Source organism: Schistocerca gregaria, chromosome 4, assembly GCF_023897955.1.
Source record: "Schistocerca gregaria isolate iqSchGreg1 chromosome 4, iqSchGreg1.2, whole genome shotgun sequence".
Lineage (NCBI taxonomy): Eukaryota > Metazoa > Arthropoda > Insecta > Orthoptera > Acrididae > Schistocerca > Schistocerca gregaria.
This window is the reverse complement of record NC_064923.1, coordinates 718,372,442-718,396,737: the sequence shown is the minus strand read 5'-3', so window position 1 is coordinate 718,396,737 and position 24,296 is coordinate 718,372,442. Positions and strand designations below refer to the sequence as shown.

Sequence of the window (24,296 nt, the reverse complement as noted above, 5' to 3'; positions counted from 1 at the left end):
GAACAGCGAGCGGGAAAAACGAACACCTAAACCTTTCTGTTCGAGCTCTGATTTCTCTTATTTTATTTTGATGATCATTCCTACCTATGTAGGTTGGGCTCAACAAAATATTTTCGCATTCGGAAGAAAAAGTTGGTGACTGAAATTTCGTAAAAAGGTCTCGCCGCGACGAAAAACGTCTATGCTGTAATGACTTCCATCCCAACTCGTGTATCATACCTGCCACACTCTCTCCCCTATAACGCGATAATACAAAACGAGCTGCCCTTCTTTGCACCCTCTCGATGTCCTCCGTCAATCCCACCTGGTAAGGATCCCACACCGCGCAGCAATATTCTAACAGAGGACGAACGAGTGTAGTGTAAGCTGTCTCTTTAGTGGACTTGTTGCATCTTCTAAGTGTCCTGCCAATGAAACGCAACCTTTGGCTCGCCTTCCCGACAATATTATCTATGTGGTCCTTCCAACTGAAGTTGTTTGTAATTTTAACACCCAGGTACTTAGTTGAATTGACAGCCTTGAGAATTGTACTATTTATCGAGTAATCGAATTCCAACGGATTTCTTTTGGAACTCATGTGGATCATCTCACACTTTTCGTTATTTAGCGTCAACTGCCACCTGACACACCATACAGCAATCTTTTCTAAATCGCTTTGCAGCTGATACTGGTCTTCGGATGACCTTACTAGACGGTAAATTACAGCATCATCTGCGAACAACCTAAGAGAACTGCTCAGATTGTCACCCAGGTCATTTATATAGATCAGGAACAGTAGAGGTCCCAGGACGCTTCCCTGGGGAACACCTGATATCACTTCAGTTTTACTCGATGATTTGCCGTCTATTACTACGAACTGCGACCTTCCTGACAGGAAATCACGAATCCAGGCTACAACCCTGTCTCACTCCTTTCCCAACCACTGCTTCCCTTTCATGCCCCTCGACTGTTATTACTGCCATCTGGTTTCTGTACAAATTATAAATAGCCTTTCGCTCCCTGTATTTCACCCCTGCCACCTTTAGAATTTGAAAGAGAGTATTCCAGTCAACATTGTCAAAAGCTTTCTCTAAGTCTACAAATGCTAGAAACGTAGGTTTGCCTTTTCTTAATCTTTCTTCTAAGATAAGTCGTAAGGTCAGTATTGCCTCACGTGTTCCAACATTTCGACGGAATCCAAACTGATCCTCCCCGAGGTCCGCATCTATCAGTTTTTCCATTCGTCTGTAAAGAATTCGCGTTAGTATTTTGCAGCTGTGACTTATTAAACTGATAGTTCGGTAATTTTCACATCTGTCAGCACCAGCTTTCTTTGGGATTGGAATTATTATATTCTTCTTGAAGTCTGAGGGTATTTGGCCTGTCTCATACATCTTGCTCACCAGCTGGTAGAGTTTTGTCATGACTGGCTCTCCCAAGGCCGTCAGTAGTTCTAATGGAATGTTGTCTACTCCGGGGGCCTTGTTCCGACTCAGGTCTTTCAGTGCTCTGTCAAACTCTTCACGCAATATCGTATCACCCATTTCGTCTTCATCTACATCCTCTTCCATTTCCATAATATTGTCCTCAAGTACATCACCCTTGTATAAACCTTCTATATACTCCTTCCACCTTTCTGCCTTCCCTTCTTTGCTTAGAACTGGGTTGCCATCTGAGCTCTTGATATTCATACACGTGGTTCTCCTCTCTCCAAAGGTCTCTTTAATTTTCCTGTAGGCAGTATCTATCTTACCCCTAGTGAGATAAGTCTCTACATCCCTACATTTATCCTCTAGCCATCCCTGTTTAGCCATTTTGCACTTCCTCTCGATCTCATTTTTGAGACGTTTGTATTCCTTTTTGCCTGCTTCATTTACTGCATTTTTATATTTTCTCCTTTCATCAATTAAATTCAATATTTCTTCTGTTACCCAAGGATTTCTAGCAGCCCTCGTCTTTTTACCTACTTTATCCTCTGCTGCCTTCACTACTTCATCCCTCAGAGCTACCCATTCTTCTTCTACTGTATTTCTTTCCCCTATTCCTGTCAATTGTTCCCTTATGCTCTCCCTGAAACTCTGTACAACCTCTGGTTCTTTCAGTTTATCCAGGTCCCATCTCCTTAATTTCCCAAATTTTTGCAGTTTCTTCAGTTTTAATCTACAGGTCATAACCAATAGATTGTAGTCAGAGTCCACATCTGCCCCTGGAAATGTCTTACAATTTAAAACCTGGTTTCTAAATCTCTGTCTTACCATTATATAATCTATCTGATACCTTTTAGTATCTCCAGGGTTCTTCCACGTATACAACCTTCTTTCATGATTCTTAAACCAAGTGTTACCTATGACTAAGTTGTGCTCTGTACAAAATTCTACTAGGCTGCTTCCTCTTTCATTTCTTAGCCCCAATCCATATTCACCTACTATGTTTCCTTCTCTCCCTTTTCCTACACTCGAATTCCAGTCACCCATTACTATTAAATTTTCGTCTCCCTTCACTATCTGAATAATTTCTTTTATTTCATCGTACATTTCTTCAATTTCTTCGTCATCTGCAGAGCTAGTTGGCATATAAACTTGTACTACTGTAGTAGGTGTGGGCTTCGTATCTATCTTGGCCACAATAATGCGTTCACTATGCTGTTTGTAGTAGCTTACCCGCATTCCTATTTTCCTATTCATTATTAAACCTACTCCTGCATTACCCCTATTTGATTTTGTGTTTATAACCCTGTAATCACCTGACCAGAAGTCTTGTTCCTCCTGCCACCGAACTTCACTAATTCCCACTATATCTAACTTTAACCTATTCATTTCCCTTTTTAAATTTTCTAACCTACCTGCCCGATTAAGGGATCTGACATTCCACGCTTTGATCCGTAGAACGCCAGTTTTCTTTCTCCTGATAACGATATCCTCTTGAGTAGTCCCCGCCCGGAGATCCGAATGGGGGACTATTTTACCTCCGGAATATTTTACCCAAGAGGATGCCATCATCATTTAATCATACAGTAAAGCTGCATGTCCTCGGGAAAAATTACGGCTGTAGTTTCCCCTTGCTTTCAGCCGTTCGCAGTACCAGCACAGCAAGGCCGTTTTGGTTAATGTTGCAAGGCCAGATCAGTCAATCATCCAGACTGTTGCCCCTGCAACTACTGAAAAGGCTGCTGCCCCTCTTCAGGAACCACACGTTTGTCTGGCCTCTCAACAGATACCCCTCCTACCTAAAATAAATAAAATACACTGTGGAACGTATTCACATCTTCATGTATAATGTGAAGCGCGTGGCAGAGCGTACTTCCCACTGCACCAGTTAATAGGGCTTTTTCCTGTCACGTCGTGTGGACGTCATTGACGTGTGGAGCGCAGGAAGAATGATTGCTTAAACGGCTCTGTGCTCGCTGTAGTCAGTTTAATCTTGCCTTCGCGGTCCGTATGGGCTTTACTTTACCTGGGAACAGTAGTGTTTTCCTGGATTAAAGTTGGTTTCAGAAACTTTCACGGGTTAGCTTGCGTCTGTCTTCAAGCTTCTGCAGATTAAGTTTTATTTTTAGCATTCGTGCTGCCCTTCTTTGCACCATTGTGAAATCTTATCAAGATGTGAGTGAATATTTGCGCAGCTTTTTTCAGAACTCATAACACAGCGATAGTTTCATTGCTTGATTAGAGACAGACCCTCTGTGGTAGTAAGTGCCGTCTAATGCAAGGCCCCATGCTCTGTTAAGGCAGAAACTATTACTGGCCTTGCAGTCGTTGCACAGTGTGAGACGTATTGCCTAAGGTTGTAGTAATGTATAAACGGCCGCATCAGCCGCAGTCTGTTAGGGAATGGAATAACAAGTGGTTTCAATCAAACAGTTAATGTGTGTCGAGTCCGTGCTTTGAATTACAAAGCGCACATGTAAATGTAGGAGAGCGGCTGGCAGCAGCGCTTGCATCTCGTTTGCGCCGTGACGCGTACCACACCCGCACACGCACCAGGCCGTTGGCAGCGCCCCAATCGTGCACTGCCCCGTCGGCGCACTCTGCCCCCCACTGTTGGTGTCCGATTCATTTCTTCGTCTCTAGGTACAAACGGTATGTTATATATTTGGTTATTCGAAAACAAAACTTTACGCGCAGTGGATGTGTGGGTCCACCGTTGTGCTTTACAGATAGCTATGCGTCTCCTCGCCTTCCTTTGTATCTCGCGTAGCATCTCTTGTCCATATCGATGTTCTCTGATACTGCTTTCTGTGTCATTGACAAGCAAACTACCACAATGTGGCCTTTTTTCCAACACTTACAACAGATGGCCCAACACTGGGGACACACTGACCTCTCATGTTGGGAGTAACAAGACACACACCATGGCAACATGCGGCAGTGGCTGGAACGATGTTTACGTGCTGTGCAGAAATGGCTGGTGTCCACCTTCATTACATCATCTTCCCCATGTCATCAGCTGGGCCACCCTGCACCACTGTAGCGTTGCACCATGCTTCCAACTGCCACAGCTTCTTCAACACTTTACTGCTGTTCAACACTTTACTGCTGTTCTCAGTCTCGTAGGGAAGTTGAGCCACATGTGAGGTTCTGCATAATTACTCGTCTCGGGTGGTAAGTTCTATTCTTCGTAGCAGCCATCTCATTGTCGCTGGAGATGTTACTGAACCACTCTCAATCCAGCGGCCTCGCAGCTGTTTGTCGAAGAAATTTGCACATATGAAGAGCAAAGTGTGCTGGACCTCCGTCCTTCTGTATTCCCTTGTCTCAGAGCTCAGTTGTTAACCACGTTTGCAAAATGGGCATATCCGAATTTCCGTTCACGTACCGTTAAAAAGAGTGAGTCGAAAAGTTGCCGTTATGACATTTAGACCCCTCTGACAACGTGAGACGAGTTCGTTTCCAGCTCTTGCACATAAAGGGCATTTTCGTTAGATCAGGAAAACCAAATTCTTCCTGTGTGAACTGCAATCTGTCGCACATTCGTTGAAATGGAACACTTTTGATCGAAAGCGGCCATTTGGAAAGTAATAAGAATAAACGAAATAAACTAAACGAGAAAAAGGGGAAAGTGGTTATGATGCCGTTCCATGAAACTGCCAAACAGCGTCCCAGGCAATTAATTTAATGAGGTACAACTCTCAAGCATGATGTTGTTTAAAAGATAACTAGTAACAAACATCGGAATGTTATAAAATACACTGCGCGACCTGTGATGCAACTATGAAAAACCAGCTGTTTCGAACCAGGTGTACGAAGCAAGCCATCTCCTTACGGGAATAGAAGATGCTTACAAAACCTGCAAATGGAAAATGAAGGACGAAGATGTGAGTTGCTAGAAGAATTTTACTGAAGAAAACGCGCACAATGTGCAAATGCAAAACAAATACAAAACAGATATTTTGTCTAATACTAGTTTTAATATTGACATTCCTCTTTTTCTGCACACAGTGCTCACTGCAGGGTTCACACACACGTACTCTTCATTCAGCTAGTGGAATCTCTTGCTTTGGCAGGACTTGTGATGAAAACCATGTGTTGCTTATCGTGTTACATGCTGGAGTTCATCGTATGCCTGTTTTCATTCTTCCGTCAGTATGGCTTCGGTTGAGAAGAAGTCTTTCCAAATAAAGCTGTGTTTTCCTATGAGTATTTCCGGAATGTTTTCGTAGACCTTGGTGTTTGGCGAGAGCATCTGCATTCGGATGCCTTCTATGAAGAAGGTTTCTTTCGTTAAAACGTAAACCATTGGTTAAAGTACTGTCTTCCCAATGCCCAGGATTCGTTTCATGTAGCAGGATTTGACTTTCTGTAATGTTACGCGGTCGTTGACTTTTAGTTTGTCCCAGATTATGTGGATCACATTAGTTGCTATTGGTGCTATGGCCCTATCAAGTAGTGTCGTTGCCGGTTTTATTGAGAGTTTTTGAAGTCGTTGGATGTTGTAAATTGCTTTTATTGCTGCTGCTGCTCTTTCTTTCACGTGGGTGCTGAATGATGTTAGCGTGACTCCTAGACATTTGTATTTTGGCACCATTTCAGCAGTTTGTGTTGAAGAATCAGCGTGTCTTTTGGTGTGATTTAAGCAGCTCTTCTGAAAATCTATTTGGTTTTGCTGTGATTTATTTGTAAATCCGTGTAAAGTATGAGATACTGAGTGTCCATGATGGTCTACGTGACGTCTGCTGTCACACTGTCGGACTGATCCAGACTCCTTGCAGTACTCCGCTTGTTTACGTTAAGCTCTTGGATACGGTGATATCATCAGATATTTGGATGCTGTTGTATCTTAGGATGTCTTAAAGTACTTTCATTCTTTGGTTTGTGTCACAAATTAATACCCTGAGTTTTCGGATGAGTGTTTCTCTGTTGATAGTGTCGAGGGCTTGCTGTAGTATGTAGACTACAAAACGCTTTTACGTTGATGTCTTAGTGTGTCTTGAGATTGCTCTGTTAAGCAGTTCGCTGCCTGTAAGGTGCTTCTTCACTTTCTGAAACCAAGTTAGTTTTATAGTATCCGGGCATCTACTTCAGCGGTAAGCCTGCTAGTTAACATATCCTTAAAAATGTTGAAAGATGTGTTTTCGATGAGTCCAGGTTGCTGGTTTCTCCTTTCCCTTTGAAAAGGATTTTTGTCTTGGATGCTACAAGAACTTAGAAACTACAAGTCGTGAAAAGAAGCACGGCAGTTTTTTGAACGAACAAGTAAGGGACAACGGAAAGATATTTCTTAGCGGCTGTTATATTAAAGCAGATGCGTAATTAAAAATTTGCAGTCCTTCTTTGCCGAAACAGTTGGAAGCTGACGATCGTAAGCACTCAAGTAGCGTCTTTGGAAATGAGCGAACGTAGGTGACGAATATAATAACATTATCGTTGAGCCGATATTTGCGCTCACACAGAGATACCGCGAACATTTTTGCTCATAGCTACTTCCAGAAACCTGAAGAAGCGTCAGTTTGAAACTTTTGTTGGAGCCCACATCAGATGAGGAAGCGGCCGGTGTGGGGTGCGACAACTATTGACTTAAGTGGACGATTTTACTAATAGATGGTGACCCACAGTCTAAAGTCTTTTCCATCTATTTTTTGCGAACACTGCAAATGCGTTGGTCTACTTCTTAGTGCTTTAACCTTGTGAGCTGATTTTCACAACCTGATGATTACAGCATTGTCTCTGGAAAGACGTTTTTGAGCTGTGTGTAGGACTTAAAAACAGTTTAATGCTGCCCGTTATTGCTGTTAGAGAAGATGCAGTCAGTGAAAACCAGCTAACATTTTTCCGTGGAAGCACTGGTCTTCTTCTCTCATACCGGCTCCATCATCATCGGTCGGCCGCAACTATCACAAAAACAACTGTCACTGGAGAGTCAGGTGGACATTAATTACCGATTTACGTGACGACGTCATTAACAACTAAGGATGTGATGATATACAAAAATTTATTATTTTGCTGTTTAACCTCTTGGCATATATATATATATATATATATATATATATATATATATATATATATATATATATATATATATATATTATGTGTGTGTTCGGAGGACAAAAATTTAAAAAAAAAAGTCCAGAACCTAGGGAATTCGTCGCTCTTTGTTACTACTTTGATAGGAGACAACTACAGAATACGTTTGAGTATTGAAAATGTTTTTAAGTTACGCAGATGGAACTCGAAAGAGTTGTAGTGGCCAGGAGCTTGACCGGAGCATAAACTAAAACCGAAGTTGATGAGCCTTGCCTGGCCATTCGTTGGCTTTCGTATGAGTACCTTCGGTCTAGGTTGTTTTGTACTTTTTTTGACGTCGCAGCAGCGCAAGTAGTGGAGCAGCGCGTGTAGCTGCATTGTCAAAGATTCACCCTCCTTTGCTGGTGGTAGGCTGGAATCGAGACCGCGGCAGGAGTTTATGTACCTATCGAATCAACGCGTGAGGGCATTTCCCCAGTTCTGCCCTCGTCATCTGCAATGGTTGTTCTGTGCAGCACTGGAACGCAGGATTTGCTTACCTGTCTGTCTCTTTCTTGTTAGAACCATCGTCATGCGTATGAATTTCAGTGGCTCCTCTGAAGAGGCTCTTTCCCACAGCGAGAACAAGCGTGTTGGCGAATTTATCATCCACAGTCCTGGTATTGACAGACGATGTGGTCCTTATAACATGGACTTTGTTGCACGTGTGCAGGTCATTCTGTACACTCACGACATTTGGAACGGGTCCTTTTTGTCTTTTGCCTACACTCTCTGATGTTCCTGGACGGTTTGTAAATAAGAAATAGAAATGTCTGTGTTATTAAGAAGTACCACGCAGTGTTCCTTCCGACATGCATAACACAGGCATTTATTCGCTGACACCTTGCCCTGGACTGTTAACAAATATGCCGTTCCTGGAGGGGAATATTCGTAGCAGTTTGTGGCACGGCTATGACATATGGAAGTTTGGGTGTGCACGGAAAGCCGAAGCGGTTAAGGCGACCGCTCGCATAGAGCGGGGAATCCGGGTTCGAGTCACTAACCGACGCTAATTTTCCTTCTCGTTATTCTGATACACAGCGAAAGGTGGCTTATAAAGTTATCATGCCCATTTGCGCAAGGAACGTCAAAAAAACCTTTAAACAAAAGTCGGTCAAAGATTCCGAGGCGAAACCCAACAGCAATGCTTTTGCGAAAGCCTCGTCGCTACTGCTGTGGAGGCCGAGTTTGTGAGTTCGTGACCGGCTCCTGGTTCAGTACACTGCTAAGACAATTTCTCCCTGCCACTATTACACAGCTGTGCCCCAGGGTCAGGTAACAGGATAGGAGAACGAAGGTCCTACAACACTAACAAATTGTAACAAAGTCACACAAACGAGTTACAATGTTTACTTATTTCAGAGACCTGTTGGATAATGAAGTCTGCAACACTGCTTGTAATACAACACAAAAAAGGCCCTCAGTGGCTAAGTGCAAATAATCGTAGGTAAACTTAGCAAATGCAATTTACAGTGACTGTCTGTCCACTTCTCAGAATTCACTAAACGACGTTCCCTGTCTTAAGTCAGCCCTGAACGACAACCAAGTCGGCGAGAGCTACTCTTCTATCTTCCGAGTAGGCTTCCGTCCGTTGTCGTCCAGTCATTGGCGGATTGTACTCGGCTGGCAGTTGACCGAGGCAAAGTCGATATCTTCATCGTCAGCGCCGCCCTTGGAGCTGGTGGAATTGGCAAGCTTGTACTCGGCTGGCAGTTGACCGAGGCAAAGTCGATATCTTCATCCTCAGCGCCGCCCTTGGAGCTGGTGGAATTGGCAAGCTTGTACTCGGCTGGCAGTTGACCGAGGCAAAGTCGATATCTTCATCCTCAGCGCCGCCCTTGGAGCTGGTGGAATTGGCAAGCTTGAGCTGGCAATTGGCGAGTCTCTTCGGCGCTGGCACCAGCTCGCATCTTTGCGCTTGTGGTGCTTTTGCCCTGGTTGTGTCTTGTTCGGACGGCGCAACAAATACGCCGAACTAACCGTCTTGAATCAAATAATGAGACGCGAGTGATGTCGCTCGACCACAGAGTGTGCAAATTCCCAGGGAGTGGATGGGCCGGGTGTGGCCGGCAGAGGCCGCGAGCGCATTTCCGGCCCACGGGATAGCTGAGCCGCTGCGTCACCGCCCGCTCTGTGCCGGCCGAACGCCAGCTCAGTGACGCTTTGTTGTTACTTTTGTGTTGGTCTTGGTCCTACCTTGTCAAATCACTTTTAGGGGCCAGAGTTCTCAATAAAATTACTAACATAATGAGAATTTGCCAACATTTTTCGCTCATTTGCCCTTTTGCAGTAAATGAAAATCTAATTTTGCTTATTAACCAAACAAGAGGGTTTAATTGCTTCGGCACATAACCGAGACGGAGCAGCTAACACACGTGGTAGATAGTAGGTGGTATCATATACTGTACTAGTGAATAGTAGAAACAATGAATTCAGCTTCCTTGACTGCTAGGAAACGCTACATACATAAAGAGCTCAAAGCAGAACAACTACAATAGTAAGAAAATCGCAATCTTTTGTAGTTTGCATGTGCAACAGGAATAAAACGTAATTTCTTTATGAGATAAACAGTGTACGAATATATGTGGGATTTGGAAGTTAATGGCTGTGTGCAGGGGAGTAAACGTAAATTATGTTATACAACAAGGATTGCGCTTCGTTGTATTTGATGCATCATCAGCGGCCTGAAATGTTGTGCATCGTTATTGAAATTTCGAGAGAACACTTTCCGGGAAGAGTCCGACAACGTAATACTTCTCCCACATATATATCGCGAAATGACCACGACGAAAAAATTAACTTTAATATTCTACATTTGTATTTCTACATTTTAAACAGTTCTGGCACCTTGACTCGATTTTTTTTTTATTGCTTAAAGTATATAACGTTGCAGTACATTTGGTGTGCTCTCGCTCTTCTGCTGATAAAGCTGCCGTTTTGTTTCCTGTAATATAAAAACGCATTAACACAGCACACAAGATGTTTTCGGTCACTAGTTGTTAGTGTCTACGTGACATGCGCGCGCGTTTTGCAACTATTTCACTACTTTTTACAGTAAGACGCAAAGTGTCTATAAAAACTGATGTCAAAGAAAAATTGAAACAGCGACGGAGTTTCAGTATCACGATCTAACATGAACGATATAAAACAAAGCAAATTGCAGTTACACAAATTCTAAATATGAATCGTTATTGTAATAATAGTAGCAACTGAAATCGACAGCTTCACAATAGTAAGGAGTAGAAATATTAATGGTGACACTTTTTAATCGGTGTCACTGTTAATTAATTCCAAAGCGGTATTACGTTTGACATGCGAAAATGTAACGTAATCCTTTGTTGTGGCTTATCAATGGCAGCGACACGGTGGCTGCGGCGGCGAGTCTTGAGGCTGCCTCGGGCGGCAGCTGTTGGTCCGTGGGTCGGTGACCCTGGGCGCCGCTCGCCGCGGACATGACCTGCACAAAATGGCCGCGCGCGCGCACGGCTGCCAACAGCGCAGGCCGGCGCGCGAGCACGCCAGTCGCCCCTCGGGCCCCTCGTGCTCGCGTGTGCAGCGCTCCACGTCCTCACCGTTCGCCGTGCTGTTGCAGGAAAACGCGAGTTATTCGTGTGAATTATGTTGCCGGCGGTGGTAACAGTCAGCAAGCATTGTGAAAATGTGTCTCGCGAGTGAGAATGGAAGTGCTTCATTGAAAATAAACTGTGCTCCATTGGCTGCTTAACGTCAGTCATTACGATGGAAACCATGTGCTATCAGATGTTTGGAAGGTGGGTTGTTAAATATTAATTTCTAATGCTTAATTATATTGCATTCGTTAGTACGCATTTCACACACCTGGAAACCTTGGACGAACAATGAATGTCTGTTAAGGTGATACAAATCCGTGAAGCATCTGCCATTGCATCATGAGTTTAGTTGTGTCGTAGTCGTATTTTTGTGACGTGACCAGTGCTATTGTGGTATACTCACTTGATATATGTTCTTCATTCTCCACGCGTAACGCATGTGGTTTGGACATTGTTAACGTGAGCAAGACACACCGTAACTAGTTCACTGTAGGTAAGTCTTCATCCTATAGTAAGTGACATGTTCCATACCTTGGAAACCGAAAATTCTTTGTCTTCCTGGGCCAGTAACTATAAATGCGAGAATAACTCTCCAGCCCAAATATTTGATGGCTATACGAAAGTACCTAATACTTTCTAGATAACACAACAGGCGGAAATACAGAGATTACTTTATTGTAACAAACACAAATGCTCGAATTATCGTTTTTGAAGGGATTTTATTTGCTTTTACAGCAGTACTGCAATAAGGAATAATCATTGTTTCACTAGAAATTGAATTAAGTGACAGCAGCGACAAGCGGTAAATCTAAGGTCACTGTCTGTATATAGCACGCAATCGTGCGACTAGTTTTATCTGCGTTCGCCTTACTCTTATCGCAGACGGCTGTTACCACGGGCGCCTGTGTTTCGCGAAGTGCAGCTGTGGTGGCAGCCTTGCGGACGTGCAGCTACTGCAGTGTTGGCCATGTTGCCACGACCTATCCCAGCGCCGGCCCGCATTCCGTCCACAAAAGCGGACAAAAAGAGGAGGGGGGAGGGGGCAGACGCGTTGGCGTCATCCTGTGACTTTAGCATTTCCTGGGAACCACATCCCGCGCACGTATTCGGCGCTCCTATGACGTGTGCCGAAATTAATAGCGACTAGACAAGCATACAGCTTGTCTGTGGTACTGCCAGCGCTGCAGCATGATGTAGCTGATTTACGTTCTCTGTTCCTGTCCATAGACAAGTTTTATTCTTTCTAATCTGTCTTCTACGTTAACTCACTGAGTGGCTTTGACCTCCAGCGACAGTAGCGCGAACGCGTGGTTCAGGGCCAGGAACTGCAGCATAAGAGCATTGGCAACAGATTAGGAAGTATAGAAATTTGCTCATTTCTAAGAAATGAAACTAGAATTGTTTTGAAGGAGTGTTACGTACGTTATGTACCAATCTTACAGTACGAAATAACCATCTGATATTGAATTACACAGTACTAGACATCGTTCCACCTGGAAGGGCAGATGCAGCCGAAGAATTTGTCATCGGCCAACTAATTAAGAAACCCACAAACTGTTAAGTCTTAGTCGTTAGTATCTTGGTAAAGAATCAAGTATCAACCACGGTTTTTCCCATAAGACAGTTTTGAAAGCACGCCGCGGACACAAAACGAGTGAAAGGGTTTGAAATCATATTTGACTACATTAATAGGAGCCATTGAAAAATGTAACGTCAAAGCGTAGGGATATTTCAAGGATTGTTTTTAAACCACACAGCTAAACATTTTGTTTCAGGATGACAGGTGTAAGAGCGTCTATCAGGGATAGCGAAACTCTCTACGTCTACGTGCCTTTTTTCAAAGCTATGTTTAATACGGCCATGACGAGCCTTCGCGCTAATCGTAGAACGAAATTTCTATACTGAATACTACTATTTTTTGCCTTGCTTATTTTGTAAAAGTTTATAATGTGACAGTGATAAATGCATGCATATTTTAAGATTTGATAGCGTAAAGAAATTTCTACTCTTCTGATAAATGAAAGAAACTAAGTACTTCCATATTAATACTCTTTATCTGCAATCAGAAACAGAACTGTTATATAGCCATATTAAAATAAACATTTTTAGTTTATCGAAACTAAACGAAAGAAAAAGTTATGTTATTTCTGCTGTTGCAAATACGATGCCAAATAATTTATATGAGGTGTATGCAATGTAACTTTTCGCAGAATGCAAGCTGAGCTCCAGGCAATTAGATCTTAAAAACAAATCAGATTGTAAATATCTATAATTACAGACCACATGATGCTTTACCTCAATAGAGCAAAATACGTCTGGTGAGAAAAACTCGCATTTTCTTCTAATTGTAGGACAATATGGCCACACAAATGAAGTATTTAATTGACGCGTCTTTAATGTTATTCATTTCAGAAAATAATGACTCCCAGACATAGGTAGATGAAAATATTTCGAAGATAGCAAACGGCAGCTTTCTCAGACGACTGTGTGTGTTCGGAATTGCATTCACCAATTCCATCATTTTAATGTTGGCCCATTTTTGCTCAATGAGCTACATTTTAATTTCGAACTAGTGTTAGAGAAGTTCAGTTTATCAAGTGAAGAAGTCACACCTGGGTACATAGTAGCTTCTAGTGGTCCCAGTAACTCTTTAAACGGAGAAAATCTGATTAAAAGTCTCTGAACACTGTGCCACGGAAGAATATTCCTCTGTGACTCTCCCGTTCGTCTGGCTTTTCATGTAATTCCAAATCGCTAATATTTTTTTCAAATTTGGGAAATACTTTTTGTGGCAACGACCTTTATGCACTGGGGTGTGACGTAAGTCATGGGATAGTGTAGCGATATGCCCATACATATATGATGGTAGTATACGTGCACTAGGTACAACATGGCGCAGATAAAAGTAGCGAGGAAATGGACTGTAGTTACATAAACGAAGAACTGATGTAGACTAACCCTTTATTTACAGTGAAATGTACATTTGTAGAAAATGATGAAAGTGACCTCCTGCAACATCAGTGCACATCTAAGGATATTCAAATACATCCGTGTAAAGTTCGGATATCGACGGCGGCAATTTCACGGCTGATGTTGTCTTTCATTTCCTGTATTGTGTAGGAATTGTTTCATAGACCTTGCTCGTCAAGTGTCCCCACACGAAAAATTTACATTTTGTTAGATCCGTCCAACGTAATGGTCACAAATGTTTGCTAACAGTTTGTTCCTCAGTGAACACATCACGGACTTTTTCCAGGGTTACCTTAGACATGTGACATGTTGCCCCATCTTGCTGGACGAAGCAGTAACGTCTTTCATATTCAGTGAGTTGAGCACAAAAGTGTCAGTAATTTCCATATATGCAACCGTGTTGAGGGTAGGGCTGTTGATAAAATATCGGTATATTTATATATCTTTTTAAATGTATCGATATTTATCGTGAAATTTTTTCCTCTGATATATAGGTATATCGATAACGAAATGGCAATATCGAATGCTGATATTTTTAGTTATATTACATTTCTTTCACAATTTCCGGTAAATATTTGAAATTGTAATAGAACATAATTTTACCTTCCCTGTGTGAAGGAAGCTTACTACTTTTTGAGATTTCAACACGCCCAGTCTTTCTCTTTGACTGTCTGGAAGCGTTATGGGTGGCACAAAGAAGTCCGATTGCACTGAGGGTGGTATTGTGAATGAAATAACAATATGTGAAGGATAGCACGTCAGTTGCGTTAAAAAAATTGTAAACTCATCTAGTGTACTATTTCTTCACATCGGCATTCTTGAAAAACAGCTGCTGTAAATGCTGAACAAAAATCTAAATGACAAGATTGGTCTTCGCGGCGGGTGGGTACGTGGAAGGGTAAATGCTGACGTAATCGGCGCGTTTGGAGAATTGAAAATAAATGAAGTATTCCGGATGAATCCGATATGTGACTAAACCGAACGACAGACCCATCGGACACCTTTTATTGTGACACTTACATGCAGTTACCATTGTTAGCAAAGTGGTTATCGCCAAATGCGAATGTGCATACTTTTCTTTTCAATTCTTGCTCTAAGGGGGATAAGCAGCTGCTAGCTTGTTGATGTACAAATATCCCATAATAAATCAGTACTCAAATATACAGCTCTAAAACCAGCAGTGTATTTACAATGTGCAGCCGATATTGTTATAGGCTCGTGCGTCGATGTTTTTTCCGTCTACATATCGATATGTCGAATTCCCGATATTTAAAAAAATATGAAGTCCTAGTTGAGGTTAGTGTCACAAAATGTCGGTTCAATGATGCTTCCTGTTACTCGGAACCAAATGCTATTGCCTAGTACGTCGTTTTCTGTGAATTCTCGTGACCGGAAAGATGAAACCATCGGTCATCGCTCATGATGTAATGGAAAGTGTCTAACAAACGATCGTCAATGTTATTTAAAAGCCACGTGCAGTAATCAACACGTTTCTGACTGTCACCCTCCTGTAATTGCTTTACAACCGTCAGACGATATGGCATCAAATTAAGACTTTTCAATATGCGCTGGCAACTCCTCCTACTTACATGCGCCTGTTGGCCGAATTTGCGTATTGACGTTTTTGGCTCTCTGTATCTTAGGTAAATGTCAGCAATAACTCCTGGTGTGCGAAACTGAATGAACTCTTGTGTCGCTTTACATTTTGCATGGACCTATAGGTGCGCCAATTTTTATAACGGCTGTGGCTGTATATTGCTCTCTTAGCTGGTAGTCCTCTATCAGGATACCACAATTTCAATTCTTCCTTCTGTCGTGAAAGTCATTTTGCAAACCGCAAAGAGAAACGTCTCACTCCACCGATGAAGTAAGCTGAACTGTTGACAGGAGAATTCTAACAGTCAATCCACAGTGTCAACAGTGTGTCGAGACACCAAACTTCAGGCATTGCCTCTTACCACGGACAACGCAGTGGCAGACGGCGTGCGCTTAACGACCGAGAGCAGCGGCATTTGCGTAGAGTTTCCAGTGCTAACAGGCAACAAACAGCACGAGACCGACTGCAGCGTCTCTCCTGGGCTCGTGGCCATATTGGCTTGACCTTTGACGACTGGAAAACCGTCTTTGGCAACTTGGAGACCATTTGCAGCCAGACAACGATGGAATTGTAATGGATGACAGTGCACCATGTCACTATGCTACATTTGTTCGAGAAATTGTTTGATGAATATTCCGGACGTGCCGAGCGAATGCTTTGGCCACCCAGATCGCCAAATGTGAATCCCGTCTAACATTGATGGGACATAATAAAGAGGTAAGCTCATGCATAAAATCCTGCACTGACAACACTTTCGCAGTTGTGCACGGCTATAGTGGGAGCTTGGCTCAATATTTCTGCAGGGGATTTACAGAGACGTTTCGAGTCCCTGCCACGCTGGGTTGCTACACTGGGCAAAAGGAGGTCCGACACGATGTTAGGAGGTATCCCGCGATTCCTGTCACCTCAGTGTGTAGTGCGTACATCTCCATCTCTCCCCTCGGAGACAACTTCTTCCAACCCCCACCCCCCTCCCCCACCTACCCCCAATCTGTCTGTTCACGTTATCGTTGCATGTCCCTACTGCCCCTATCTCTGTCCATATCCCCCTCCCCCGTTCTTTGCCCGTCTACCTCGCTCTCTCTATCAGTCCATCTCCTCCTCCACATTCCTGTCCATCGCCTTCTCCCCCCACCTCGGTCTGTCTACCTCCTCATCCCCTCATTTCTCCGCCCAGTCGATCCTTCTCCTCCTCTCACTAGCCATCTTCTCTCTCCCTGACCAACCATGCCCATGAAAAGATGTAGCCCTTCTCCCCTGCGAGGCATGGCGATACTACCTTCACAGTAAACGCGTCTCTCTCGCTGTCCGTCACCTCCCCTTCTGTCCATGTAGTCCATCAACGAAGGAGGTGGCTTACAAAACACTCGTTCGACCTATACTTGAGTATTGCTTATCAGTGTGGGATCCGTACCAGGTCGGGTTGACAGAGGAGATAGAGAAGGTCCAAAGAAGAGCGGCGCGTTTCGTCACAGGGTTATTTGGTAAGCGTGATAGCGTTACGGAGATGTTTAGCAAACTCAAGTGGCAGGCTCTGCAAGAGAGGCGCTCTGCATCGCGGTGTAGCTTGCTGTCCAGGTTTTGAGAGGGTGCGTTTCTGGGTGAGGTATCGAATATATTGCTTCCCCCTACTTATACCTCCCGAGGAGATCACGAATGTAAAGTTAGATTCGAGCGCGCACGGAGGCTTTCCGGCAGTCGTTCTTCCCGCGAACCATACGCGACTGGAACAGGAAAGGGAGGTAATGCAGTGGCACGTAAAGTGCCCTCCGCCACACACCGTTGGGTGGCTTTCGGAGTATAAATGTAGATGTAAGATGTAACTGTCCTCCTTCTCCTTCCCCCTTTGTTCTGTCCACCTCATCTTCTCGTCTCTGTCACAATCCATCACCTCCTTGTCTCTCTGCCCAAGCATGCCCTTCTGTACTTGAAGAGGTCAATAAAGCGTACTGACAGCACTCCAATAGCAACACGTCTGTCGAGTAGGGCAGCGTGTTCGCCAGTGGCTGAAAAGAGTCATGTTTTTGTGTGTATCTCTGCTCCTAGTGGAGGCAGGAGGTCATGAAACCGCCAGTGCTGATGTTTGTGCGGATTGCTATCTTTGTGCCAAGTTTATTTGAAACCGATCCAGGGTTCGGAAGGATATCCCAGAATGCACACATACACTTTGTTTTATACATATGTGGTCTAACGCTACGCAGTGATGTAATGGCATCACGTGGTAAGCCTGTCTCCACGAAGCTGTGTCTTGGGCATTGTGACTTGCTTGCTGCAAGCCCATTCTAGTGAAACTCTGAATTTGGTTTTTCTACCATGTTTTTGTGTGTAGTCGACTTCTCTTGTATCATTGTTCTTTGCATTACCATTATGTGGCTGAGAAGTTTCGACCTTCGGATACTGAGCAGCCTCAAGATCGATACATTAGGTCGATGTGCTGTTCGTGAAGTAATCTGTAGCACCACATTTCCAGAGAATCAATTCTGCGACGATACACTCGTTCTCTTGCGTAGTTCGTGATGAGGAAGATTTAGAGTTTGGACGAGGGTGAGTTTTGTCTTGGCAGTGATGGAGGTGTCCTTTCAGATAAGAGCAGATTTTGCTATAGTATTTCTGACTATCAGAATGCGCCTAACGGATCTGAGTCTCGAAATCTCCAGTACTAGTGACAACAGGTCGTAAATACCCGAAGCGACTGACAGCGTTTTAGCCGGCAAGGTCGTTGTGTTGTTTATTTGGAGACCCATTCTCTGATCAACTTTCGCACGATGGTTTCCAGTTGATGCTCGTCGGTTGCAATTAGCAGAATGTCACCTTCATACCAGAGAAATATTAATTTTCCTGTCACCTACAACGATGCCGTTATATCGCTTTTATAATACGGGTAAAATATTTATGTAGCGTTTTTCATAAAGTACTTCACATAGCTAACTTCATCGTCAACTAAGTCTGCCAGACATTCATGTATGACATTAATAGAAAGGACCCCGACAAGTTTCCTATGGGCACGCCTGACGTTAGTTCTACATTTGACTCACACCATCGAATATAACATGGGACGGTCAAAACCTGAATTGTTAAGATGATTAATTTCGCCTGCAGTATTATCTTCAGTGTTTCCTGTGTGAAAAACTCGAGACTCGGCTCTTCTCACTCCGTTACGTTACGCAGCGTTGCGGACCCTCAGCGGTACATTTGCTGCATATGCGCAACATGTCTGCGTAGAGACCGCATACTACTTTCTGAGCACTGTGGCCCCCACTGACGTTGCTGAAGAAACTTGCAGATATACACTTTTCCTTATTAATTGGTTTAATTGAAAATCTCGCTTTGTTGACGGCTAATTTCAAGATTTCTGTTGCAGTTCAGACACTTGGTAAAATTCTGTGCATTGCAGTTCGTATGTACGTAACCATGGAACGCTCAACACGGTTTTCGTGCATCGTATTGGTGCATCCTGCCGGCACTGCTAGGCAAACGATCTGAGTTATTAAGTGAAGTGTTCACTGAGATATGTCGAGTATCTTGACTTGATTTTTCCACATTTTGAAATGGTATCACAAGTCGATAATAGCATGTTTCGAGAACTTAAACACCTTCGCTGCAAAGCTTTTGCGACTAGTCTGTTTCACCTCAAAATGATACTTTGCTAAGTCTGTTGTTGTCTTGTCGATAGAAGCACAGCAGAAAATATGTTTGCGCGAGGGACTTGGCTTGGGGTCACAGCGGAAACAATGGCATTGTGCTGGTGGGAATTAAAAGTATTCCAGTAGGCAGACGATTTCTAAAGCACATTATTCTTAGAAGGCGCTTGCTCTGTATGAATATATATTGCAAACGTAAAAACGTAAATACTTCGTAATGGGCTACTTATCGACGGTTGCAGCAGATTGAAACATGGAATGCGTGCTTCAGTTATTCCATATTTAATTCCGGTAAGAGTTTGACGATCGCGGTGCAAGAAGACTGTATTGTGTTTCCGTCTTGACTGCGTTGTGTTTCCGTCTTGATTGCATTTGCCGCATGCGTATCGTGATATCTTTTTGGCAAACCGCGGTAAGACGGCAAGGCATTTCTTGTTTGCAGGTATTGAGCAATGTTGAAAGGTATTTCATATATATGTTTACATGTATATAGAGCTGCAAAATATCGTTTAAAGGAGTGTATAGTGACAAATGCTGGTGATACATTACGTCAGCTTACAGCAAGTATTTCTCTTCTATTACTCGGTAACCAAATTAAATTAAACATTAGGAAGATTGTAAAGCATCTTTTAGTGCTGTAACTGGCGATAATGTTTCACGCCTAGTACTCCGCGCGATTAGCCTTTTTGTCACGCCGCTGTCTCCGAAAAGGACGTCACATGTGCATGTTATAAAAGTAATACAAAATGCAAACAGAACGATGCCCCCCTAATATTCACGATGATGACATGACCGTCGGCACGTGTAGGGAAAATACACTACTGGCGATCAAAATTGCTACACCAAGAAGAAATGCAGATGATAAACTGGTATTCATTGGACAAATATATTATACCAGAACTGACATGTTGTTATATCTTCACGCAATTTAGGCGCATAGATCCTGAGAAATCAGTACCCAGAACAACCACCTCTGGCCGCAATAACAGCCTTGATACGCCTGGGCATTGAGTCAAACAGAGCTTGGATGGCGTGTTTAGGTACAGCTGCCCATGCAGCTTCATCACGATACCACAGTTCATCAAGAGTAGTGACTGGCGTATTGTGACGAGCCAGTCGCTCGGCCACCATTGACCAGACGTTTTCAGTTGGTGAGAGATCTGGAGAATGTGCTGGCCAGGGCAGCAGTCGAACATTTTCTGTATCCAGAAAGGCCCGTACAGGACCTGCAACATGCGGTCGTGCATTATCCTGCTGAAATGTAGGGTTTCGCAGGGATCGAATGAAGGGTAGAGCCACGGCTCGTAACACATCTGAAATGTAACGTCTACTGTTCAGAGTGCCGTCAATGCGAAGAAGAGGTGACCGAGACGTGTAACAAATTGCACCCCCACACCATCACGCTGGGTGATACGCCAGTATGGCGATGACGAATACACGCTTCCAATGTGCGTTCACCGCGATGTCGCCAAACACGGATGCGACCATCATGATGCTGTAAACAGAACCGGAATTCATCATAAAAATGACGTTTCGCCATTCGTGCACCCAGGTTCGTCGTTTAGTATACCATCAAAAAAATGGTTCAAATGGCTCTGAGCACTATGGGACTTAACATCTTAGGTCATCAGTTCCCTAGATCTTAGAACTACTTAATCCTAACTAACCTAAGGACATCACACATCCGTGAAAGAAGCCGGGGGACTCCTGTTTTGTCAGTGAAGAAGCAGCGGCAGCAGGATGGCTCGCTCAGGGCAGCTCAGTGGCTTCGCACGAGCAACAGTCGTTTGATCGTCAGCGTAACAGGTCCATCAGGGATGTTTCGTTCCTCCTTATGCTGCCCGTGGCAACTGTCGGTGATGTGATTGTGATGTGGAAACGCGAAAGAAGAAACAGCTAAACAAAGACGAGGCAGACTTCATGAACTGACGGCCACTGACTTCGAGCACTGCGGAGAATGGTGATAAAAATCGCATGAAATCAGCGGAAGGAATCACTCGCGAGTGCCAGAGTGCGACCAGCAGTCCAGCTAGTACAATGGATGTGCGTAGGAAGTGAAAAAAAAAGAGTGGGATAAGTGGTCAAGCAGCTCCTCATGAGCCTTATTCCTGCAGTCCGTGCTTAGGGACGCTTGAGGTGGCGTAAAGAGCGGCGCCACTGGATAGTTGTGAGTGGAAACGAGTCATTTGGAGTGACGAATTACGCCGTACCCAGCGACAATTCGATGGGAGGGTTTGTGTGCCGAACTTTTGGAGAACATTACCTGCCATCATGGGTATATTGCCAATAGTGAAATACGGAGGAGATGGAGTTACTGTACGGGGGTACTTTTAGTAGTCAGCGTGTGATCGCGTTATTGCGCTTAAGGAAAAGTAGAAGAAGAGTCCGTACACAATGTTCGTTAGTATCGGCATAACACCGCAACTCGTCGTAAAGCAGCATCTGTAAGGCAATGGTTTGTGGACAGTAACATTCGTGAAGTGGACTGCCGTACCAAGATTCCCGACATGGACCCAGTGGAACATCTTTGGTATGAGAGAGAATGTCGATAGATCCCAACGTCCAACGTCACTACCTTCTCTGGTTTCGCTTCTTGAGGAAGAATGGACTTTCACTCCTTCACAGACATTCGGAAAACGGCACTGAAACTATCCATAGAGGACTTCAAGCCGTCATAAAGGTGAAGGTTGGACACCCCCCCCCCTGACTAATGTACACTAACAGGTACCCTGGTACTTTTGATCGATCAGACAGTGTAGTTCTCAGGACCAAGTTATAGCTCCGTGTCTAATTTCCACAGTGTCGATGGGACGTTGTCTATTGACAGAAATTGTGTGTCGTATCTTTTCCTTCTCCTATTGAAGCAATTTCTTCCGTAAAACCTGCAGGTCTGAAATCGTTGGGAAGGTGTGTGCTACCATAGCTGTCTAAGTAGCGATAGTCCGATGTCAGTTAGGGGGGGTAGGACGTCAAATGGGCCGACTTGGAGCAGTAGAGGCACCACAGGACATTTTAATTTCCACTGTTTATACGTTTACAAATGAAGTCATAAAACTTTGTCAGCATGACCAGGAAGGATTCAGAATTCACACTCATAGCAGTGGAAGTTCGAAAACATAACGAAATAATTTTCTTCATATGTGAAATTTCGTCATTTTTTTTCACTTATTAATGGCAGCATTAGTTGTTATAGGTACACTTTTCTTCATAAGTAAGAGAGATTCTTCGATGAATTTTACACAGCATACAAACCATACTTACAGGTGTATAAAACTCTAGAATTTTCCAAATATATTAAAAACTGTGGTAAAAATTGAGGTAATTAACTATAAAATTTGTGTTTTTTCTAAACATTATGTTTAAAATATAACAGCTCATTCGTTTTTTCATAAATTAAATAAATTCCAGAGTTTCATACACCTGTAAGTATGGTATGTATGCTGTGCAAAATTCATCGAAGAATCTCTAACTTATGAAGAAAAGTGTACCTACAGCAACAAATGCAGCCATAAGTAAGTTAAAAAATGATGAAATTTCACATGTAAAAAAAATTATTTTGTTATGTTTTCGAACTTCCACTGCTTTATTTGTAAAAGTATAGACAGTGGCATTAAAATGTCCTGTGATGCCTCTGCTGCTCCAAGTCGGCCCGTTTGACGTCCTACCCCCCTTAAGGGAGTAACCGGAAGCGTCCTTTCGAGTTTCATTACAGACGGCGCTATTCTGAACGGGGGGGGGGGGGGGGGGGATTCTGCTGAATATCATTTCAATGAAGCATGCGTTCAGGAGCTGTTAGCGTCCAGTACCTCTCACAGGGGGTAATTTCAAAGGCACGCACACTATTTTATCAGCAAGAGATTGTCTATAACAGCAACGACAGCATGTCACTCCTGTATGACACATGATGTTTGCCAGTTTTAATGCAGTTGATTAGTTAAACAGACTTAGTCGCAATTTAATTTACACAGTAAAGAGGTATCCCAAATGAACACCTTATATTTCTGGATAGGTGATGTGCAGGATAGGTTTGATTAAATTTGTTACGGGACTTCGAGCGTCATCAGTTTACTTAGGAATGTTAGCGTAGAGAAGGATTTTACGATATTGATGGCAGCTGCTGATGACTGCTTCTTGTCCTGTGAATTACATAGTAGTCTTTTCAGTCCCAGGAATTATTCGTGCCTCAGCTCTGCCTCTGTTCTCTGCGCTCACTAAATTTCATCAGTAAATCTGTCCTTGATGCACAACGGCTATCTTGTAGCGTCTGTCAGTGGAATTTGTTTAGTATCGGCGAAACGTTCCCACGCAGGCTAAACTATCCCGTGATGAAACGTCTCTTTCTTCGTTGAATCTTCTCTGTCTCTGTCTCTTCTATTATTCCAACCTGGTGGGCGTCTCCTGATTGACGATCAATATTAAAGAATCGGTCGAGCAAACTTTATGCAAGGCACGTTCTTCGAGAATGTGTAACACTTCTTAAGACGCTACCACTGAATCAAATCATGGTGTCCCTTTTCCTGCAGTTTGTTTTGTGTGGTCACTCCAGTTTAAGGAGAACCGAATGATTATTTAATTAGGCATTTTACAATAGTTACTGTTTACCCCGATTTTTAACTAATTGTATTCAAACTTTAGTGTATTTTAAGAACTGCATTATGCAATAGACTGTGGTGACAAAATATTTTGTGATACGCTCGCTTTCAGACCCTCAACAGGTCCTAAATCCACCTCACCTAAGCATTTCCGTAATTGAAATCTTTGTTACCAGATGTACATATGCCTCTGGGGTTAAATGGATATAATGTTACATATATACAGCGAACATCAATGATGGAACAATGTACATCTGAAAACTGTTAATCCAGTACCTCTAATGCTTAGCTGAGATGGCATTTGTCCCGATGATGTTCTGATCCTATACCGAAATTGATTGTGTCTAATAAAATATACCGTTACATCAACGTATTGCATAATGCAGACCTCTACATTCATTAAAGCTGTACAATACCATGTCCACAAAATATTTGTATTGGATTTCTTG

At 43.3% G+C, this 24,296-nt stretch overlaps 1 protein-coding gene across 14 annotated transcripts in view; it reads left to right on the top strand.

Annotated features, from left to right (window-relative positions):
* The window catches only part of LOC126267043 (uncharacterized), a 1,079,001-nt gene that overhangs the window by 765,177 nt on the left and 289,528 nt on the right, over nucleotides 1-24,296 (top strand). For 3 of the 14 annotated variants that reach the window (XM_049971868.1, XM_049971864.1, XM_049971863.1), the window contains exon 1: nucleotides 10,994-11,248. The exons of the other annotated variants lie outside the window; for them this stretch is intronic. In XM_049971868.1, the coding sequence (XP_049827825.1) occupies nucleotides 11,217-11,248 (32 nt within the window). In that variant the 5' untranslated portion in view covers nucleotides 10,994-11,216. Of the gene's footprint in view, nucleotides 1-10,993; nucleotides 11,249-24,296 lie in introns of those variants that run through there. 14 annotated transcript variants of the gene reach the window in all.